General features: G+C 41.3%; 1 protein-coding gene across 1 annotated transcript in view; it reads left to right on the forward strand.

The window, feature by feature from the left end:
• The first annotated feature begins 5,379 nt into the window (after nucleotides 1–5,379).
• MELK (maternal embryonic leucine zipper kinase) overlaps nucleotides 5,380–22,834 on the forward strand; it is a 94,084-nt gene continuing 76,629 nt past the window's right edge. The window contains exons 1-4 of the mRNA XM_080820278.1: nucleotides 5,380–5,510; nucleotides 15,471–15,566; nucleotides 17,853–17,938; nucleotides 20,854–20,970. Coding sequence (XP_080676404.1) covers nucleotides 15,509–15,566; nucleotides 17,853–17,938; nucleotides 20,854–20,970 — 261 coding nt within the window. The 5' untranslated portion in view covers nucleotides 5,380–5,510; nucleotides 15,471–15,508. The remainder of the gene's footprint in view (nucleotides 5,511–15,470; nucleotides 15,567–17,852; nucleotides 17,939–20,853; nucleotides 20,971–22,834) is intronic.

Here is a 22,834-nt window from a genome sequence, read left to right on the forward strand (position 1 = left end):
AGACTTTAATTGTTCAAATGTCTCTCATGTTCAACTCAGCAAACATTAACTAAACTATAGCAGAAAAAGCTTGGGCTTTGAATCCCTGGCTCTGCTTCTTAACCATTAACTAAACTTCTTGAGCCTCAGTTTCCTCATCTGTAAAATGGGAATAGGAATATCTACTCTGCATGATTAGAAATAATGTATCTATAACCCCTAGTACTATGTCTAGCAGAGAACAGAAACTTAAGAGATAAATTATTATTTATTTATAGCAATGTTAAGATCCTGTGATAGGTGCTAAGGATAAAAAGAATTAAGAAACGTGGGAACCTGGGTGGCCCACTCAGTTAAGTGTCTGACTCTTGGTTTTGGCTTGCAACCTGATCTCGGGGTTGTGAGCCCATGATGGGCTCCCCACTTAGTGTGAGTCTGCTTGAGATTCTTTTTTTTTTAAGCTTTATTTATTTGACAGAAAGAGAGACCATAAGTAGGCAGAGAGAGAGAGAGATATCACAAGTAGGCAGAGAGGCAAGCAGAGAGAGAGGGGGAAGTAGGCTCCCTGCTGAGCAGAGAGCCTGATGAAGGGCTCCATCCCAGGACCCTGAGATCAGGACCTGGGTTGAAGGCAGAGGCTTAACCCACTGAGCCACCCAGGCGCCCCTCTGCTTGAGATTTTGTCTCTCTCTGCCCCATCCCCCAAAATAAATAAATAAATCTTAAAAAAAGAAATGTATTCCTGACATTTATTATTTACTTTTTATTTTGATGCAATTTAAAAGTTATTGGAAAGTTGCAAGACTAGAACAGAACAAGGAACTCTCATATACCTTTTACTCAGATTCACTAATTCCACATTTTGTCTTATCATCATTGCCACTTTTTTTTTTAAGATTTTATTTATTTATTTGACAGAGAGAGATCACAAGTAGGCAGAGAGGCAGACAGAGAGGAGGAAGCACCCCCCCCCCCAGCAGAGAGCCAGATTTGGGGCTCGATCCCAGGACCCTGGGATCATGACCTGAGCCGAAGGTAGAGGCTTTAACCCACTGAGCCACCCAGGCGCCCCCATCATTGCCACTTTCATCATCATCATCATCATCATCATTCTCTCTCCCTCTCCGTTTTCCCCCAGAACAAGGACATTCTCTTACATAACTACAGGTTCAATGATCAAAATTAGGAAATTTAACAAATTTCCAAAGTAGATTTTGAATTCAGATTTCTCAAGTATTTTTTTAAAAAGATCTATTTATTTATTTTGAGAGGGAGAGAGGGAGAGTAGGGGCAGAGGGAGAGAGAGAGAGAGAATCCCAAGCAGACTTTATGCCAGGTACAGGGTCCAACATGGGGTTTTGATCTCACGACCCATGAGATCATGACCTGAGCTGAAACCGAAAATTGGACACTTAACCGACAGAGCTATCCAGGTGCCCCTGAAGTATTTTCAATAGGCTTTTTTTGTTGTTGTTGTTGTTAGAGCTATCCCCTTTTTTAGCAGGACTATGGCCCAAAACTTGATTTTGTGTGGCATCTCAATTTCTCTTTGATTGTATATAGGAATCAAGACATGGTTTGTAGCCTGAGGTCATCTAACCTGGGCTTACTTAACTTACTTTCTTGCTGTGAATGGACTGAATCCTTTGTCTCCCGTTCCCACTGATGACTTAGCCACATGTAGTGCTGACATCCGGGCATCCATTCTGCTGCCAGAGAGGCACAGTTCTTACCCGGCCTTGCCAAGCTCAGATACTCCTATGCTGATAGCGTGGCTGGTTGGTCTTTCTCTGAAAGGTACACCTGCTCCTCCCCCTCTCCTGGTCAGCACCCACCCATCACTACCTGGCACACAGGGCCTGATGACGTGAATCTCCACTTCCTTGCCCTTCCTTTCTTGCTACATCCCCTGTCTCCTTGTGCTCTAGCCAACATGCCTTTCTCTGAAGAGACTTGCATTTTCTTGCCTCTGGGCTTCTGCACACACACCTTGCCCTGTCTGCGGACTGCTCTTCCCTTATCAAATTTTTCTTTTTCATTTTTTTCCCAAGGCGTAACTCCTTACAAAATACTTCAATCCCCTGGTCAGAAATGGTTGCGCCACTCTTTGAGCTCTAATCAACTTGGCTTTGTGCACTTGTATTTAGTACTTTTTTTTGGCCCTTTATCAGGGTTGGTTGTCTTTGAATCTGAACCTGGCTCTTCTGTCTGTGAGCTTTCTTGGGCAGAAGCCACATATTTTTTCTTTTCTCTGTCATTGCCCTGAACAGGGTCTGACATAGGGTAGGCACTGGTGACTGGTGGAAGAATAAATAGCATACATTTCCCTGCATGAGAGGGGCAGGCATTTGGTTATAGAGATGATGCATGTAAGTGCACATTAACTGCTCAAATAGTCATAGTGGTTCTTATTATTGCTGCTAATGGTGTAATTATTAGTAGACACATTATATCCCAAACGGCCAGACCCACCCGGTTAGTGACTCATGAAACAGGGAGCAGCACACGTGAAATCCAACCTCCTTATTATCCATATGAAGATATAGGCTTGCATAGGATCAGACACTTCTTCTTTTTCTTTTTTTTTTTAGGTAACTGAGAGGTTTTCACTTTTATTTATTTATTAATTATTATTATTATTATTATTATTTGGTTTGGATCAGGCACTTCTTTAAAGCCTCACAACCCAGAGCCTACTTCCTTGCACTGGACTGTCTTGCCTTGTGGCATAATTACTCTCCTCAATGCAGTAATATCCAAACTCTTTTGAATATGTATACTCACAATAATTTTGAAAAAGGAGACATCTCCATTTTCTCATTATCCTGAATGGTCAAAGAATATAATTTTTGGATTATTGTAAATATTTCTTTAAAAAGCTTGATTATGGGCGCCTGGGTGGCTCAGTTGGTTGAGCGACTGCCTTCGGCTCAGGTCATGATCCCGGACTTCCAGGATCGAGTCCCGCATCGGGCTCCTAGCTCTTTGGGGAGTCTGCTTCTCCCTCTGATCTTCTCCTCTCTCATGCTCTCTCTCACTCATTCTCTCTCAAATAAATAGATAAAATTTAAAATAAAATAAAATAAAATAAAAAGCTTGATTATTGTGTACATCTGAGAATAAAGCTGTAACATCACTCCTTTAAAGTTATCCAATGGGGGCACCTGGGTGGCTCAGTTGTTAAGCATCTGCCTTTGGCTCAGGTCATGATCCCGGGGTCCTGGGATCCAGCCCCACATTGGGCTTTCTGCTCTAAGGGAAGCCTGCTTCTCCCTCTCTCACTCCCCCTGCTTGTGCTCCCTCTCTTGCTCTGTCAAATAAATAAATAAAATCTTAAAAAAAAAGTTATCCAATGGACTGGAAATACTGAGTGATTTCATATCCATCATCATCCATTAAAAAAACAAACAAACAGGGGCACCTGGGTGGCTCAGTTGGTTGAGCTTCTGCCTTCTGCTGGGATCTTGATCCCGGGGTCTTGGGATCAAGTCCAGCACCCTGCTCTCTGCTGGGTGGAGCAGGGCGGGGCGGGACAGGGCGCTGCTTCTCCCTTTGCCTGCTGCTCCCCGGCTTATGCTCTCTCTTTCTCTGAAAAATAAATAAATAAATACATAAATACATAAATAAAATCTTAAAAAAATACAAGCAAAAATACACAGCTTCTTTTTTTAATTTTTTTAAGATTTTATTTATTTGACAGAGAGAGACATAGCAAGAGAGGGAACGCAAACAGGGGGAGTGGGAGAGATAGAAGCAGGCTTCCCGCTGAGCAGGGACCCCAATGTGGGAACCGATCCCAGGACCCAGGACCACGCACGACCAAGGCAGACGGTTTAACGACTGAGCCACCCAGGTGCCCCTACAGATTATTTATTTATTTTTTTAAAGATTTTATTTATTTATTTGACAGACAGAGATCGCAAGTGGGCAGAGAGGCAGGCAGAGAGAGAGGAGGAAGCAGGCTCCCCGATGAGCAGAGAGCCCGATGCGGGGCTCGATCCCAGGACCCTGGGATCACAACCTGAGCCGAAGGCAGAGGCTTTCACCCACTGAGCCACCCAGGCGCCCCTACAGGTTATTTTTTAACACTTGTTCATTTCTCTTTTTTTTTCTGACACATATTTCCATTCCACAGAATGTTATCTTAATGTAATTTTTTCTGCTTGAAAATCCAGGACCCTATTGTACTTCATTGCAGTATACCTATCTATCATCCATCTAGATATAGAGAGATCTATATCTTTATATTGCTTCATGGGTAGGTAAAGCAGAACAGAGAATTTTTAGGGCAGTAACACTACTCTGTATGAACTACAATAACAGATACATGTCATTATACATTTGTCTAAACCATAAAAAGTACACACCCGGAGGGAACTCTGATGTGAACTATCGTCTTTGAGTGATAATACGTCAATGTAGGTTCATCAGTTGTAACATATGTACCATTTGGTGATTTGGGGAGGGATATTGATAATGGTGGTGGTTATGCATGTGTAGGGGCAGAATTTTTAGGGGGTATCTCTGTAGCTTACCCTTAAATTTGCGATGAACCTAAAACTGCTCTAGAAAAGTAATGTCTCTTTTATTTTATTTTTTGAGGGTGAAAGTGTGCGTGCAAGAACTGTGGGGGAGGGGCAGAGCGAGCACAATGTGGAGCCTATCTGGGGGCTCCATCTTATCACGAGCTGGGCAGAAATCGAGTCCGCTGCTTAACAGACTGAGACACCCAGATGCCCCAAAAAGTAATTTCTATTTTAAAAATACATATGCAAATCTGTACTTAACGTTTTCTTTCCTGTGACTGTAAATTTTGATTTTTTTCTTCCAGATAGTTTACCACTACAACTGTAATTCATACAGAGATGAAAATCACGTAATGGCCAGACAGTGAACTGTGTTAGGTTGGTGTTTATGGTACCTTGAGTTACCTACCTAATGGACAATTAATTTGGCCCCTGGGGGATTTTAGTCCTGGTGGCCGCACATTTTAGTAATATTTGGCGAGAGGAGAGGTATACTTGTATTGATGGGTGGGAGAAGGGCCATTGGGCAAGGAGAGGACGAAATGAGAACCGTGAACACTAGCAACTTCTCTAGATCAATTTTAGGAAGCAGGGCGTTAGAAGGCTGAATTATGTGGAGACTTTGTACGACCACGCCCCCTGGAGAACCTTCACATGCCCTTAGGTGAAGGCGTACCCAGACATAAGACTAAGGCCTTACGTCACCCGGCCCCAGCCAGCCCCAGGATTACTCCGCTGTTCCATTCCCTGTCCAGCCCTTCCGGCTGCGGGCCCGAGGGGATCGCGCGTCCCCGCCTCACCCGGACCCGGCGAGGCGCGCGCCCCCGCTGCGCCCCGCCCCTTCCGGCCCGGGAGGTTTGATTTCCTTGGCGGGCGGAAGCGGTTCAAACCCGGCGATCCCAAAACTTTCTAGGAGTTTTGGGCACTCGCTGCTTGGCTCGGACGGCTGGCCCTCTCCAGTGTGCTTCTGCTCGGCCCCGCCTCGCCCGGCTCCCCGCCCCTCAGGTCAGTGTTTCCCCGGGTAGGGCCGGGGTCACGGCTGTGCGAGACGCGAGGGAGCGGCTGCTCGAGCCCAGCTTGCTCCTGGCTCCCGGGAGACTGGAGAATTTCCCCGAAACCTCACCGTACGAGCCGGATGAGATAGGCTTTCCGACCCCCGGTTTTCTCCTCTGTAAGTGGGCATAATGACGTACTTACGTCAGGGTTACTGGTGAGGGACAGGCAAAAACGTTTGCTACGAAGGAGGCTGCGAGAGGTGTGAATTCCCATTGCATGTTATGTGTTACCACTCCCTTTTCAGAGTCCAAATCCTTCCTCTTTCTTCACCTTCCTAGAGTAGTGGCTTAAGAGGCTCACACTAAAAGGGATATACCCCGACTGCCAAAGCAGTAAAAGGAGCAGCATCACCAAGAAACTGGTGGGGAAAAGAGAAACTCCCAAAGGAGAGCATCCCAAGAAAGCGAGCAGACCTGCAGCAGCTAGCATGAGTAATTGTTCTTGAGCCTCACCTTTGGTATTTCTCTTTGGTAGTGGAATGGGGGAAGGTGGCGGCGGGTTTCAGAGGTACCTGGACTTATGCCTTGAAGCCAGTGTTTCCTAAATTTTTTGTTCATAATATGGTTTCTGTTGACTACGTTGGGAGAAATCAGAAACTCCCTTTCTGCCCTGCACCATCATGGGCTTCTTTCACCAGCGGATCTGACTTTATTGTGTATCTACTGTGGACCAACCAGATGGGCAGATGAGTCCCTTAACGCCTTTAGGAATGAATGCCTCTTCGTTGGTGCTCCCAGAATCTTCTGCAAAGGAGCAGGAGAGGATGTTAATTAATGTATTAATTACAAGGCCACCTTATAAGCCATTCGGTATTCTACTTCTTATTTGAAATATTTTTGGCATCAGTATCTTAACCACACTCATAGATGAGGTGAATGTATTACCCAGCAAGTAATAACACAGCCCAGCTAATACCGTTATTAATTGTCCCCAATTTGTTTCTTTTCTATAACATTTAATGATAAATCTGTTATCTAAGCAGTTCCTTGTTGCCTCAGAGAAGTTCAAGATCCCAAATGTACATGTCAACAATTCTTCTATTTAGTCACATTGAGAAGGACATTCAGGTATCTGATTGGGGTCTAGTTTTCTTCTTCATTATCCACAACTGAGAGGTTGCCTTCCACATTGATCCTATACCTCCTTTAGGCAGCTACAAAGTTGGGTTACTCCAGTCCCATTCTTCCTATGTTCTGTATTTCTAAATTCTAGAGGATAAACAGGGCACTTAAGAATATTTAGACTAGGGGCACCTGGGTGGCTCAGTGGGTTAAAGCCTCTGCCTTCTGCTCAGGTCATGATCTAGGGTCCTGGGATCGAGCCCTTCATCGGGCTCTCTGCTCAGCAGGGAGCCGGCTCCTCCCCTCCCCCCACCTGTCTCTCTGCCTACTTGTGATCTCTGTCTGTCAAATAAATAAATAATATTTTTAAAAAAAGAATATTTAGACTAGCTTCACAAAATTTAAAAACCAAGTAAACTCTGCTGTCATTGTAGTAGTTTGCAATGCAAACACCAGTTTTCTTCTACAGTAGCAAAAATGATGTTCCCTGGATTCAGTGGATGTAATTGAGGCCCGCATTTATATTATCCAAAAACATGGTATAATTTGAAAGGGTGGATGGTAGATAAAGAAAAAGGAAGAAAGAAAGTGAAGGTGATTGGTTTTGTCTTACATTGGCACAAGTTGATCTCTGCTAGTTGACTTGAGGCCATGACCTGGATGTTCAAAACTCATTTGGGAGAAATTTATCAAGTTAATTGTGAATTCTTATATCTCTAATCTGGAGAAGTGAATTCCAACGTCTATAAATGGTTGTCTCCTTTTGAGTATGGCAACAAAGCCCAGTCCTTTGTATGGAATTTAGACAGTAAGGTTGATAATTAGGATTCTTATATTTTGTGAGGTCTTTGTCCATTTCCATCTTATGGTTTCTAAACTTTGAAATGTCTTTTTGTATTTCCTTTTAAGCTCCTGTGTTCTGAATACCCCAATACTGCTTTAGTGGGGCTTTGCTCTCTCATGAACCTGATAGCCTACTTTTATAGCAGACAACTTTCTAAACACATTTATAGCCCAACATTCCCCCATTTCTTTCTTTTTTTTTTTTTTTAAAGATTTTATTTATTTATTTGACAGAGAGATCACAAGGAGGCAGAGAGGCCAGCAGAGAGAGAGGGGGAAGCAGGCTCCCTGCTGAGCAGAGAGCCCGATGTGGGGGCTCGATCCCAGGACCCTGAGATCATGACCCGAGCTGAAGGCAGAGGCTTTAACCCACTGAGCCACCCAGGTGCCCCCATTCCCCCATTTCTAATCTACTCTTTCTCTTCTTCCTCATCAGTATCCCAAATATTTTCCTTTCTTTTAGAGAGAGAGTGTGTGAGCAGTGGGGAGGAATAGGGGGAGAGAGAGAATCCTAAGCAGGCTTCACGCGCAGCATGGAGCCACATGTCGGGCTTGATCCCATGACCCTGAAATCATGACCTGATCTGAAACCAAGAATTGGATGCTTAACTGATTGAACCACCCAAGTGCCCCTCCCTCTTAAAGAGATTTTACTTTTTTTTTTTTTAAGATTTTTTTTATTTGACAGAGATCACAAGTAGGCAGAGAGGCAGGCAGAGAGAAGGGGAAGCAGGCTCCTCACTGAGCAGAGAGCCCGACGCGGGGCTCGATCCCAGGACCCCCGGATCATGACCTGAGCTGAAGGCAGAGGCCCAACCCACTGAGCCACCCAGGCACCCAAGCGATTTTACTTTTAAGTAATCTCTACACCCAATGTGGGGCTTGAACTCACAACCCTGAGATCGAGAGTCACATTTTCCACTGACCTAGCCAGCTAGGTGCCCTAGAACTCCAAAGATTTCTTGTGTTGACTACTTTTACTGCTGTTGTTGTCTGTTTTGAAATTTCTTAGTCTTGTGAACCGTGTCTTTTTGGGGTGTGGTTCTACTTCATTCTCACCTTTGCCCCATGACAAATACTCTTTAAAATATTTCTGAATTAGTACTGCTGTTAAGGATATTTTTAATCCTATGCATCAGGTGCCAATGAGAATAAATAGGACTTTTGTGATGTCTCCTTGCCTGGAGTAACTTTTGCCATGGCAGTGGAAGCAGAATATTTTATACCCCAGCTTTCTGTGACCTGACTTCTCTTCTTCCATTGCCCTACCCCATTCATGCAGGTTCAGCTAGATTAAAAGTTCAACCTAATTAAGTTGGTCCACTGCCATCTCTTCCTAGGAAGTAGGTACTATTTATTGGATCAGAATGTCTTTTGTCCATGATCTTTATCTTTCTTGCTATAATAGCTTTGACATTGAGATTAAAACTGTTTTTTTTAAGGCTGATATTTTCCTTGAATTTTAACTTTCCGTCCAAAACTTTTGCTCTAGTGTTCTGTTCAGTGACCAAATTTTTGAAGGCTTTTTACTTGCTGACAGTAATTTATCTTTTATCTCAAGGTAAAATGATCTGTGGAATCAGAGTGCTTTAGGTATTTTTATTTATTTATTTTGTATTTTTATTTTTTTTACAGAAGACACTTTTTAATATTTAAAGGGACTGTCAGTGAATTGTCACAATTATGAAAAATATTTGTATTCATTAAAAAAAGAAAAAAATCCCTCTATACAAAATAAAACCCAACTGAGTGTTCATACTGGGGGTATATAAATAAATTGTGGTACCTCAACGGAACATTATTCTATCACTAAGAAAATCTATTTATTTATTGTTAACATATAATATATTATTTGCCCCAGGGATACAGGTCTGTGAATTGTCAGGCTTATACATTTCACAGTACTCACGGTAGCACATACCTTCCCCAATGACCATAACCCAGCCACCTTATTCCTCCCCCCCCAACCCCCAACAACCCTTAGTTTGTTTCATGAGATTAAGAGTCTTTTATGGTTTGTCTCCCACCCCGGACCCATCTTGTTTCATTTTTTTCCCTCCCTAGCCTCCACGACCCCCGCCCTGCCTCTAAAATTCCTCATATCAGAGAGATCATATGATAATTGCCTTTCTCTGATTGACTTATTTCGCTTAGCATAATACCCTCTAGTTCCATCCACACCATTGCAAATGGCAAGATTTCGGGGTGTTTTGTTTTTTTTTTTTTTTTTGAATGGCTGCATAGTATTCCTGTGTGTGTGTGTGTGTGTGTGTGTGTGTACCACATTGTCTTGATCCATTCATCTGTTGGTGGACATCTAGGTTCTTTCCATAGTTTGGCTATTGTGGACATTGCTGTTATAAACATTCGGGTGCACGTGCCCCTTTGGATCACTACATTTGTATGTTTAGGGTAAATACTCAGTAGTGCGATTGCTGGGTCATAGGGTAGCCCAATTTTCAACTTTTTGAGGAACCTCCATACTGTATGCCAGAGGGGCTGCACAACCTTGCATTCCCACCAACAGTGTAGGAGGGTTCCACTTTAGGCATTTTAAAAGGAGATTTAAAAGGATATTTGAAAAAATATCCTTTGCAGTTCTTGGGCTTTTGATTATTTCATTCAATTTTTTCTTTATCTCAGTATAAGAATATGCCCTATCCTCACTGTAGTAAGGATCTTCCCTTTACTCCCCTGCCCCCCCTTTTAAAAAACAGTTTATTTATTTATTTGAGAAAGAGAGTGAGAGACAGCACAAGCAGGGAGAGGGGCAGAGGGAGAAGCAGACTCCCGGCTGAGCAGGGAGCCTGACGTGGGACTCTATACAAGGACCCTGGGACCACGACCCAAGCCAAAGGCAAATGGTTAACCGTCTGAGCCACACAGGCACCCCATGCCCCCCCCCCCGCCCCTTTTTAAATAAACTCACCACACTCCTGAGGTAGAACTTACATTCTAGATCTTCCAAAGTCATAACCATTTTTAAGGCTTAGTAACATGCTTGCCACTCAACTCTGGATGAGAGAGGATGAGAAACAGAGAACATGAAGGTAGTGAACATGGTGCTGGCCACTCGTTAATCCCAAACTTTTGGCGGTCTTGCTGGAGCTCTGCCTGTTGGTGAATGGAGACTATCTGGCTCTAGAAATGAGCATTAATACCAGTTTTCCATTACTGAGAGGCAGTGATCAAGATGGATGAGCTTTGCCTTTTCCAGGTGGAACTTCACTTTCCATATCCCACTTGGATATGCATGTACTCACTTAATTTTTTGAGATGTTAGAGAAAATGGGGTCTGAGGATCCAGAACCCTGTTCTGCCGTAGGTAGTCCACTGCTAGGTCACCAAGGGAGATTTGTGCACAGGGGTCAGGCCAGGCAAAGGAGAATTTCATTACTAGCTGGGTATTGGCCTCAAACCCCTTTGTGAACTCTGGAGTCCTGATATGCTGTGCTGGATTATATGGGAGATTCTTTGTGCCTGACTCAGTGACCTCCACTTCCCTGGGCTTCCTGATTCCTGCTTGGCTTTCTAAGGGGTGTTGGGACATCTCTTCCCAAGATTGAAATCCCAGCCCTGTCCTTCCGTACCAACCTCTGAGAAGGAGAGCCCCTTAGAGAAGGCATTTCTGTATAGATTCAAAGATCTTTCACCCTATGTCTACCTGTAAAGAAATCTCCACTTTGCAGTACTAAGATTCAAGTCCTAGGACTTGACCTATATATGAACACTTCTACAAAATTTTAGAAATCTACTTCCTAGAAACTTTCGTTTACTCATTTTACTTTTTTCTTCCTTCTTGGCTTCCTTGAAGCTATATTCTTCTAATTCTTACTTTCTTTTTCCTTTCTGCCTTTTCCCACTCCTAGCGATAGGCCTGGTATGGGTAAGACCTTACCTGTCTCCATTTGAAAGATTTGTCTTTAAGTCTTTATGCTAACTATAATTGATTTTGTGTGGTATGAGAGATCCAGTGTTCTTTTTTCCCATGTGGCTAGCCAATTGTCCCAGCTCCAAATCTGCATTTCCATTTGGTGGTACCCCTAAAAGCAGTTTCAGTTCAGTACATATAGACCTTCCACCCCTCCTCCCCCCCGGGATCTTTGCACCTAAATTGCCTCTTTTTGGCATACTCTTCCTCTCCTTTTTGGGCTCACAACCCTATTGAGGCCTACTGACCAAAGACCACTAAACACATCCGGAGTAAAAAAATTAGGAAGCTTACCTTATGTGTGTGTGTGTGTGTGTGTGTGTGTGTGTGTGTGTGTGTGTGTGTTTCCCATAGATTTATTGATAATATATTAGCTTACCTGATTTTTGATAAAACAAACAAACAAAAAACATTAGGTTTTTGTTAGCTTGCTGCAGCAAGAGAAACCATACTCCCTAGGAACCGAAAAGGGGGTTATAGGATTTTAGCTGTGCTGGTGATTTTAAGAAAGGATTAGGGAAGCAAGGACCAGTTTTAGAATGGATATTGTCAAAGAGCTGTGGCATTTCAGCAGGTGGGTATCTTATGGAAGCAGGAGGTGGGAGGACAACATCAGTGAGAAAACGGCAGTCAGTCTAAGAAGGGATCATTACTTATTTTTTTCCCTTTAAAGCTTTTTATTTATTTATTTATTTGACAGACAGAGATCACAGGTAGGCAGAGAGGCAGGCAGAGAGAGAGAAGGGGAAGCAGGCTCCCCGCTGAGCAGAGAGCCCGATGCGGGGCTCGATCCCAGGACCTCAGGATCATGACCTGAGCTAAAGGCAGAGGCTTTAACCCACTGAGCCACCCAGGTGCCCCAAGGGATCATTATTTTAACAGCACCTCCAATTTGATTACCTGCGGGCTGATTTTCTTTTTCTCACTTTTTATCCTTTGAATTGGATCTTGGCTTAAATATTACCTTCTCAGCAATCCGTTCTGACCATTATTGCTTATATCTTTCCCAGTATTTATGACAACTTTTGATTATTTATTATCTGTTTGCTTTTTGTCTTCTCTGCTGGAATGCAAGATTCATGAGAGCAGGGACCACATTTCTTCTCCATTATAGAGTTAGTGTAAAACAGGCCTGACACATTGTAGGTGCTCAGTAAGCACATCTATATGATAAATGAAAAAAAGAAAATTCAGGGTTGACAGTTTGATTACACTATCACTTCTGCCTGATATACTGCAAATCTCTGGTTAACGTCAACTAACAGCATATCCTCCACAAATGAGACAAAACTGGTACAAGTGTGACCTTATGTATTGATGTACACAACAGGGCCCTACTTATCCCCATGGTTTTTTGTAATTCTACTTAATTTTATTTTATTATTTAAAAACAAATTTTTTTAAAGATCTTATTTATTTGACAGATAGAGATCACAAGTAGGCAGAGAGGCAGGCAGAGAGAGAGGGGGAAGCAGGCTCCCCACTGAGCAGAGAGCCCGATGCAGGGCTCGATGCAGGTCTCCACCCCAGGACTCCGGGATCATGACGTGAGCTGAAGGCAGAGGCTTTAAACCACTGAGCCACCCAGGCGCCCCTGTAATTCTACTTAATTTTAAGCAGGGGGAGCCTGCTTCCCCCTCTCTCTCTGCCTGCCTTTCTGCCTACTTGTGATCTCTCTCTCTGTGTCAAATAAATAAAATAATAAAAAAAAAAACCCTCAAAGGTGAAATCAAGCTCTACCTAAGACTTTTTACAGTTAATTTATGTATATATATATATATATATATTTTTTTTTTAATATATACTTAAGAGTATAGTTGACCTTGAACAACATGGTTTTAAATGTGTGAGTCCACTTACACATGGATTATTTTATTTTATTTTATTTATTTGACAGAGAGACACAGTGAGAGAGGGAATACAAGCAGGGGGAGTGCGAGAGTGAGAGGCAGACTTCCTAATGGCGCCTGACTTGGGGGGCCCATCCCAGGACTCTGGGATCATGACCTGAGCCGAAGTCAAATGCCCAATGACTGAACCACCCAGGCGCCCCTGTATTTTTTTTTTTTAAAGATTGTATTGTTTATTTATCAGAGAGAGAGAGAGCAAGCAGGGAGAGTGAGAGGCAGAGGGAGAAGTGGGTTCCCCACTGAGCAAGCAGCTCGATGGGGGACTCGATCCTAGGACCCTGGGATCATGACCTGAGCCAAAACTGAGGGTCAGACACTTAATCAGCTGAGCCACTGAGGTGTCCCTACATAGATTTTTTTTTTTTTAATAAATATGGTGCAGTACTATAAATGTATTTTCCTTATAATTTTCTTTTTTTAAAAAAAGATTTATTTATTGGGGCACCTGGGTGGCTCAGTTGTTAAGCATCTGCCTTTGACTCAGGTCATGATCCCAGGGTCCTGGGATTGAGCCCCACATCAGGTTCCCTGCTCAGCAGGAGGCCTGTTTCTCCCTTTCCCACTCCCCCTGCTTGTGTTCCCTCTCTTGCTATGTCTCCCTATGTCAACTAAATAAATAAAATCTTAAAAAAAAAAGATTTATTTATTTATTAGAGAGAGAAAGAAGGCCCACACAAGCTGGGAGGGTAGTGGGAGAGGGAGAATCCTCAAGCAGACTCCCTGCTGAGCATAGAGCCTGGTGTGGGGCGTGATCCCAGGACCCTGACTGAGATCATGACCTGAGCTGAAATCAAGAGTCAGATACTTTACCGACTGAGCCACCTAGGCACCTCTCTTCCTTATGATTTTTTCTTTTTTTTTTTTTTTTAAGATTTTATTTATTTATTTGACAGACAGAGATCACAAGCAGGCAGAGAGGCAGGCAGAGAGAGAGAGGAAGGGAAGCAGGCTCCCTGCTGAGCAGAGAGCCCAACGTGGGGCTTGATCCTAGGACCCTGAGATCATGACCTGAGCCAAAGGCAGAGGCTTTAACCCACTGAGCCACCCAGGCACCCCTCCTTATAATTTTCTTAATAACATTTTCTTTTCTCTATCTTACTTGATTGTAAGAATTTAATATATAATACATATGAAATACAAAAGATGTGTTAATTGACTGTGTTATTAATAAGGCTTCCTGTCAACAGTAGGCTATAGTAGTCAAGTTTTGGGTGAGTCAAAAGTTGTGTGTGAATTTTTGACTGTGCAGGGGAATCTGTGCCCCTAACACCTGTATTTTTCAAGGATCAACTGTATATGTAACACATATAAATTGTGGAACATAGTAATATGTTAGTAATAAAATATGTATCTCATTATGTTTCTTAAAATTGTATGTAATTGGAATCCCTGTCACCCCTGTGACTAATAAAACTGAGCATTTTTTCATATTTTTATTGGTCATTTGTGTTTCTTTATGAAATGCCTTTTTATTTCATTTGCTTCTTTTTTCTTTTGGGTTGTCTTTCTATATTGTATATAGTATATTCTGGATAAAAGTCCATTGTTTATAAGTGTTAGAAGTATTTTCTCACATTTATGGTTTTCTTTTTTTTGTTTTTAAAGATTTTTATTTATTTATTTGACAGACAGAGATCACAAGTAGGCAGAGAGGGAGGCAGAGAGAGAGAGAAGCAGGCTCCCCGCTGAGCAGAGAGCCCAATGCGTGCCTCGATCCCAGGACCCTGGGATCATGACCTGAGCTGAAGGCAGAGGCTTAACCCACTGAGCAACCCAGGCACTGCTGGTTTTCTTTTTTTTAAGCCTATCTTTAGACATGCAAAAGTTCTGAATTTTAATGTTTAATGTATTATTTGTTTATGATTAGTACTTCCTGTATCTATTTAAAAGATTCTCTTTTATCCTGATATCACATGATATTCTTTAAAATTTTTTTAAAGTTTATCTTTCATATATAAATCTTTCCTTGATCTGAAGTTGATTTTTATATATGGTATGAGATAGGAATCCAGTTTTTGTTTTTTTTTTTTAAACCATATGGCTAATCAGTTTTTTCTGGTATAATTTATTTGCCTATGACGTATTTATATGTGCACTTACAAGAGTGGAGGAGATAATCTCATAGTAGTTCCTGTTTTGATCGTGTATTATTTCTGTCTTACAGGTTCATTTTGTAATTTTGTGTACACCTCCAGGAGGAGTATGAAAGATTATGATGAACTTCTCAAATACTATGAATTATATGAAACTATTGGAACAGGTAATTGTTTTGTTTTTTTCTTTTCCCTTGGAGGCAGAGGACAGATCAGCTATTTTTTTTTCTTAATTTTTTAAAAAGATTTTATTTTTTTATTTGACAGAGAACACAAGTAGGCAGAGAGGCAGGCAGAGAGAGAGGGAGGGGGAAGCAGGCTCCCTGCTGAGCAGAGAGCCTGACACAGGGCTCGATCCCACCACTCTGGGATCATGACCTGAGCTGAAGGCAGAGGCTTTAACCCATTGAGCCACCCAGGTACCCCTAGATCAACTGTTTGGGAATATAGTACATTTGGGCAGTCATCAGCTTTTCGGTTTGATTTTAAAATTAAAGAATTTGAAAATTCTTCAACATACTTTAGAAAGGAAAAGTAGAGCAAGAGAGAGGAGAGTAGTGGGAGAAGCCTTGTAGGTCCTTTTATTTAGAAGAGAAGTCACTGGAGAGTTTTGAGCTGAGGAGTGATCTATCTGACTTTTCTTTTCTTTTTCTTTTTTTTTTTTTTGTTAAAGATTTTATTTATTTATTTATTTATTTGACAGAAATCACAAGTAGGCAGAGAGGCAGGCAGACGGAGGGGGGAAACAGGCTCCCTGCTGAGCAGAGAGCCGGATGCGGGGCTTGATCCCAGGACCCTGAGATCATGACCTGAGCCAAAGGCAGAGGCTTAACCCACTGAGCCACCCAGGCACCCCTGACTTATATTTTTAAGGGTCACTCTGGCTGCTTGGTTGTGAAATGCTTGGGCTGGGAAAGGTGGGGCAGAAGCAGAGAGATGTTACGAGTTTATTGCAATAATTCAGGTGAGTGATGCTGGAGATGATGGTGACTTGAATGAGGATGATAGCAGTGAAGGCAGTGAAAGGGTGGGATTCTGTACGTGTGTGTCTGTGTAGTTTAATTTATTGAGAAACAATGCAATAAAATATGCAAAGTACACTAGTCTTGCTGGAGTTTTATGTACCCATCCACCTCTGTGTTCCCTGTTTAGATCAAGACAGAAAGTTTCCAGTCAGTACCTGCCTCTTCTCCCCCAAGGTGTTTTGAAGGCAGAGCCAATGGGATTTGTTGATGGGCTGGATATTGAGTATATTGGAAATTGGATATTGAGTATATTTTGGAAAATATTGAGTTTTCATTTATTGAAAAGGGGAAGACCATGAGAGGAACCACCAGGAGCTTCTTTTTAGAAGTGATATATTGGCAATTTCTTTCTTTCTTTCTTTTTTTTTTTTAAAGATTTTATTATTTATTTGAGAGAGTGCACAAGTGGGGGGAGGGGCTGAGAGAGAGGGAGAAGCAGGCTCCCCGCTGAGCAGGGAGCCCAATGTGTGACTTAATCCTAGGACCCTGGGATCATGACCTGAGCAGATGCTTAACTGACTGAGCCACCCAGGTGCCCTGAGTTGGCAATTTCTTTTAGATACTGATGTGTAGACATTTATACAGCTTTTGATCCAATTTTGAAACATAATATCCTGCTTTTGATCCCGTTTTAAAACTGAGAGGATGTTTCCTGTTGTCTTTTGTCTCAGCAACTTTATATTGTGTCCTTTATTGTTAATTATGACAATATTATTAGTGTTATAGTATAGTGGATTATTAGTGTTAATTACAAAGCAAATTTAATTGCAGTGTTAATTATAAAGCAAATTTCTAAACAGTGAATTCTGTTTCCTATTTTCTTCAACCTAAAGTTAAAGACACTATCATGGTAAAAAAAAAATCTACAGCTAGGCATTGGATGAGAAGAGGTTAGGATCATGGCTGGCACTTTGGAAGCTACAGAAAGAAAGAGCCCACAAACTTCCAGGAAAAAATGGATTGACAGAGCCTTTTTAAAGCATATGGAGGGGTGCCTGGCTGGCTCAGTTGGAGCGTACAACTCTTGATCTTGGGGTTGTGAGTTTGAGCCCCTCACTGGGTATAGAGATTACTTAAAAATAAAATCTTAAAAAAAAAAAAAAATAGGGGCGCCTGGGTGGCTCAGTGGGTTAAAGCCTCTGCCTTCGGCTGAGGTTGTGATCTCGGGGTCCTGGGATCGAGCCCCGCATCGGGCTCTCTGCTCAGCGGGGGGCCTGCTTCTCCCTCTCTCTCTGCCTGCCTCTCTGCCTGTTTGTGATCTCTGTCTGTCAAATAAATAAATAAAATCTTTAAAAAAATAAATAAATAAAAAATAAAATAAAATAAAAGCATGTGGAAAGGTATTTGTGCCTGAATCTTCAGGTTGCTCTGATGATGATTTTAGGTTACTCTGGCTTATCTTTTCATAATATGTTTTCCTCTACTTAGGTGGCTTTGCAAAGGTCAAACTTGCCTGCCATATCCTCACCGGAGAAATGGTAGCTATAAAAATCATGGATAAAAATGCACTAGGGGTAAGTTTAAAATTATTTTAAAAATATGTATAGATCAGTTTTGTAAATTAAAATCTGAATGTGCTTGAATGTTCTGGTTACTACTTTTGTCTTTCTATAACTTTTCTTTTTTTGACTTGTTTTTTAAATTGCCAGTTATATATAAATCTCTGGTTTTAAAAAGTAATATGTGGGAAGGCAATTTAATTTTAATGCTGGGCAGTGTTACACATCTGAAGTCTGAAGGATCCATTCTCCTGCAGTCTTACATGTATTTCTGGGTATTAACATCTCCCCATGACACTCTAACTAAATGTTGATCCCTTCTTGCTGTCGGTAGATCTTAGTCCTAGAATTTTATTCAAAGTGACCGTAGAAGTTATCTCATGAAATCATTTTGTAATCAGCCTCTTTCTCTTCTACATGGATGCTTCCAGGATTGAGCTGCTCATTACCTCCTAAAGCAGCCCATTCAATCAATATGTGGTCTTGGTTTTAATGTACCTAAAGTTTTTTGTTTTTATATAAAGGAAAGACGTTTCTCTTTTGATGGTCTTTTTGGTTCTGTTATACCCTTTCTAGTGTTTGAAGTCACCCTGAATGGTCTTTTGTTTCTAATTCTTTTACCATCCCTCATACGGTTTTGTTTCTTTGTTTTTCTTTGTTCTGGTCTCCTTCTGTTGGGAATTCACTAGTCCCATAGTATGGATCTGTGGCCGTTTCTTTTTTTGAAGATGAATTAGAAAACATTAAAAAAATCATTTTTCTGTCTAACCAAAAATCTCTGAGTGTTAAAAACATTTTTTCTTGTGGATTAAGTTAACGTTATAATTATTAGCATTGTATAACAGAGTAAAAGAGCATATTTTATAAATGTTGATAATTATCAAACATAAAAAATAACAACTTACTGAAAATACATTTTAAAATTAGATACATTGAACTTCTTTTGGTCTCCCTTATTGTCGAAATGAGACAGAATTTAACATCAATTATTACCTTATTTATTTTTCTTATTTTTTATTTTAAGACTATGTGCTGATTAGCATACGTAAATAAGTCAGACGAAATGTGAGGAGTTTTATTATGGCAGTGTCAGTCAATTCTTTGAATTCCTTCCAAAATAAATGCCAAAATCATACTGTGACCTAATCAGAACCTATTTTTAGTAATCTATCAACTAACAATTCAGGTTCTCCTTCAGTATTTTTGTTTTTCATTGTTCAGTATTGTATTTATTAAACTAATAAAAAGACATTAAGAACTATTTTTCTTGGGGTGCCTGGGTGGCTCAGTCATTAAGTGACCGCCTTCGACTCAGGTCATGATCCCAGGGGTCTGGGATCGAGCCCCACATTGGGTTCCCTGCTTGTGTTCCCTCTCTTGCTTTCTCTCTGTCAAATAAATAAATAAAATCTTTAAAAAACAAAAACTATTTTTCTTGAGCATTTAAGGTATTGATTACAAATCTGATTAATTTAATTCCCTTAAGCAATTTAAACTTCAGTTATAACATCAGTATGCTTTATTCATGTGAACACTACAAATAGTAGTGCTGTTTAACTGTTTAATAGAAACAGAATGTGAACTGTTTGTTACAAAATGTGTTACCACACTGATAACTCAAAATTTATTCTAAAGCATCAATATGGGGGTGCCTGAGTGGCTCAGTTGTTAAGCATCTATCTTCGGTCAGGTCGTGATCCAAGGGTCTTGGGATCAAACCCCACGGCAGGCTCCTTTCTCAGTGGGAAGCCTGCTTCTCCCTCTCCTACTCCCCCTGCTTGTGTTCCCTCTCTCGCTGTCTCTCTCTCTGTCAAATAAATAAATAAAATCTTAAAAAAAAATAAGGCATCAATATAATGATGTGAATTCATTATTTCTAAACTTGTTTTTGTATTTTTTGTTGTTCTCATGCTTGTTTTAATTACTTCCTAGGACTTTAATAATGTTTTTGTTACCCTAGGGTTTTAGTCATCAGACTTCCACTCCTCCCAAAAAAGAAGAAAGGATTGTCATTTTGAAGGTTTTGGTTTTTTTTTAGATTTGACAGACAGAGATCACAAGTAGGCAGAGAGGCAGGCAGAGAGAGAGGAGGAAGCAGGCTCTCCGTGGAGCAGAGAGCCCCAGGCGGGGCCCGATCCCAGGACCCTGAGAGCACGACCTGAGCTGAAGGCAGAGGCTTTAACCCACTGAGCCACCTAGGTGCCCCTGGATTGTCATTTTGAAATAAAGTTACAGTTGATCCTGGTCAAGACCTGTATGGTCCCACATAATTGGATGTTTAACCACGGGACATTAAATTGAGCCTCTTTTTGCAATAAAGCTTTACTTGATATTTCGTAGATATCTACGAAATATTTCGATATCTACGAAAGATATCTACGAAAGATTTCTATCTTTAATATGGAGTTGGCAATTTTTTCAGGTTAGCTCTTCCTCTTTCCAACTAACTTTTTGTTTTGAAAAATTTTAAGCCCATAGAAACGGTGGACAATTGAGATAGTGAAGACCTGTGTGTCTTTCACCTACATCACCAGTTTTTAGCTCAACAGGCTTCTTAAGGAACACTACTAAGACTGAAAATGGTAGCACAGGCAGGTCTCTGTTATTTTCCTTGTTCGGAATGCTAACCTTCTAACGGAGTCTGAGATTGTTTTTATTTTTCTGGATGTTGTACTATTGACCCACATCAAACTAGTCTTTCATAAAACCCTCAATGCTTTGTGTGTGTGTGTTTGTGTGTGTGTATACATATAAATAATTTTTGTTATATTTTTCTGTGCTTTTGAACAGTTTGTTTTGAGGCTGTTGGTTGCTTTTGCTACTCAGTATTAAAGCTGTTGATTTTTTTTTTTAATATTAAAGCTGTTGATATTAATGCTTGGTGTACTTCCCAAATAGGTTTATTGCTCATGTAATATGTTTTGTCTCAGAATGATTTGCCCCGGGTCAAAACGGAGATTGAGGCCTTGAAGAACCTGAGACATCAGCATATATGTCAACTCTACCATGTGTTAGAGACAGCCAACAAAATATTTATGGTTCTTGAGGTTAGTAGTGTGATCTAGAGACCTAAAGGTATTTGATCACTGTCTTAGTCTGTTTGGGCTGCTATAACAGATAGCACAGTCTGGGTAGTTTGTTTCTCAGAGTTCTGGAGGCTGGCAATTCCAAGATCAAGGTGCTGGCATGATCAGGTGATGGCCCTCTTCCTGATTCTAGGCTGGTGCCTTCTTACTATGTCCTTAACAGTAGAGGGGCCACGGGATCTCTCTGGAATCTCATTCATAAGAGAATTAATTCCATTCATGAGGGCTCCACCCTCATGTCCTAATCACTTCCCAAAGGCTCATCTCTTAGAACCATCATCTTTTGGGCGTTAGGATTTTGACATACCAATTGTGGAGGGAAATCAAATATTCAGACCATTTTCATTCACTTTGTCCATAGTTAAGGGAAAAGTGTGTTTCACCTAAAAGATTAAAATAAATGTTAAGCAGCTTACCTGTTTGAGTTCTGTCTGTAACTATTTATTTATTTATTGTTTAAAGATTTTAAAAATTTATTTATTTGAGAGAGAGTGAGCAAGAGAGAGCACAAGCAGGGTGAAGGGCAGAGGGAGAAGCAGACTCCCTGCCAAGCAGGGAGCCCGATGTGGGACTCCATCCCAGGACTCCGGGATCATGACTTGAGCCAAAGGCAGACGCTTAACCGACTGAGCCACCCAGGCGCCCTGTCTATAACAATTTAGATTAAGTAAACATATATAATAAGTTGGAGATTCATTGTAAGTTTACAGTTTCTAATATACTCCTGATGGGGTTAGGATGAATGAACGGAACATGTTAGAATTTGTTTCTAGAGGGAAGGATCCATTTCAGTTTTTATATGGCATATTGGTCTAGGGCTGCCATAGTAAACCACCACAAAGTTGGTGGTTTAAAATGACAGAAATTTATTGCCTCACAGTTCTAGAAGCTGGAAGTCTGAAATCAAGGTGTGGGTAAGGTCGGTTTCTTCTGGACAATCTGTTCTGTGCTTCTTACCTAGTTTCTGATGGTTACTGACAATCTCTGGCATTCCTCCTTAGCTTGTACCACTCCAATCTCTGCCTCTGTCTCTAAATGGCATTTTCTTATCTGTGTGTCTGTGTCTTTGTCCAAATTTCCCTCTACATGTAACAACACAGTCATTGGATTAGGGTTCACCCTGATCTAGTAGGACTTCACTGGGACTTGATTACATCTACAAAACTTAGTAAGGTTATGTTTATTGGTACCAGATGTTAGGACTTGCACGTATCTTTTTGGGAGACATAGTTCAACTCACAGCCTATAGGTGGGTTTCAATACCTGTGTCATATGAATCAGACTCAAATTTTAACTGCCCTTTTGGGCCTGAAATGTAAAGTCTTTAGAACTTGCATCATTCATCTCTTGTTTCATTTTCTTTAGTCTTAGCCAAATAATTTGTAACTGCATATCATTTTCATAGATTAGCTCTATTTCAAAAGCACATTTTTTTTGTTTTAAAGATTTTATTTATTCACTTGACAGAGAGAGATCACAATAGGCAGAGAGGCAGACAGAGAGAGAGGGGGAAGCAGGCTCCCCACTGAGCAGAGAGCCTGATGCAGGGCTCGATCCCAGGACCCCGAGATCATGACCTGAGCCAAAGGCAGAGGCTTTAACCCACTGAGCCACCCAGGTGCCCCTCAAAAGCACATTTTAAAATTCATAATGTTGGGGCACTTGGGTGGCTCGGTTGGTTAAGCAACTGACTCTTGATTTCTGCTCAGGTCCTGATTTTGGGGTCCTGGGAGGAGCCCTACATCAGGCTCTGCATTCTGCAGGGAGTCTGCTTAAGGATTCTCTCTCTCTCTCCCTCTCTGTCCCTCCCTCCATTTGCACACTC

This window comes from Martes martes (assembly GCF_963455335.1).
Source record: "Martes martes genome assembly, chromosome: 12".
Taxonomy (NCBI): domain Eukaryota; kingdom Metazoa; phylum Chordata; class Mammalia; order Carnivora; family Mustelidae; genus Martes; species Martes martes.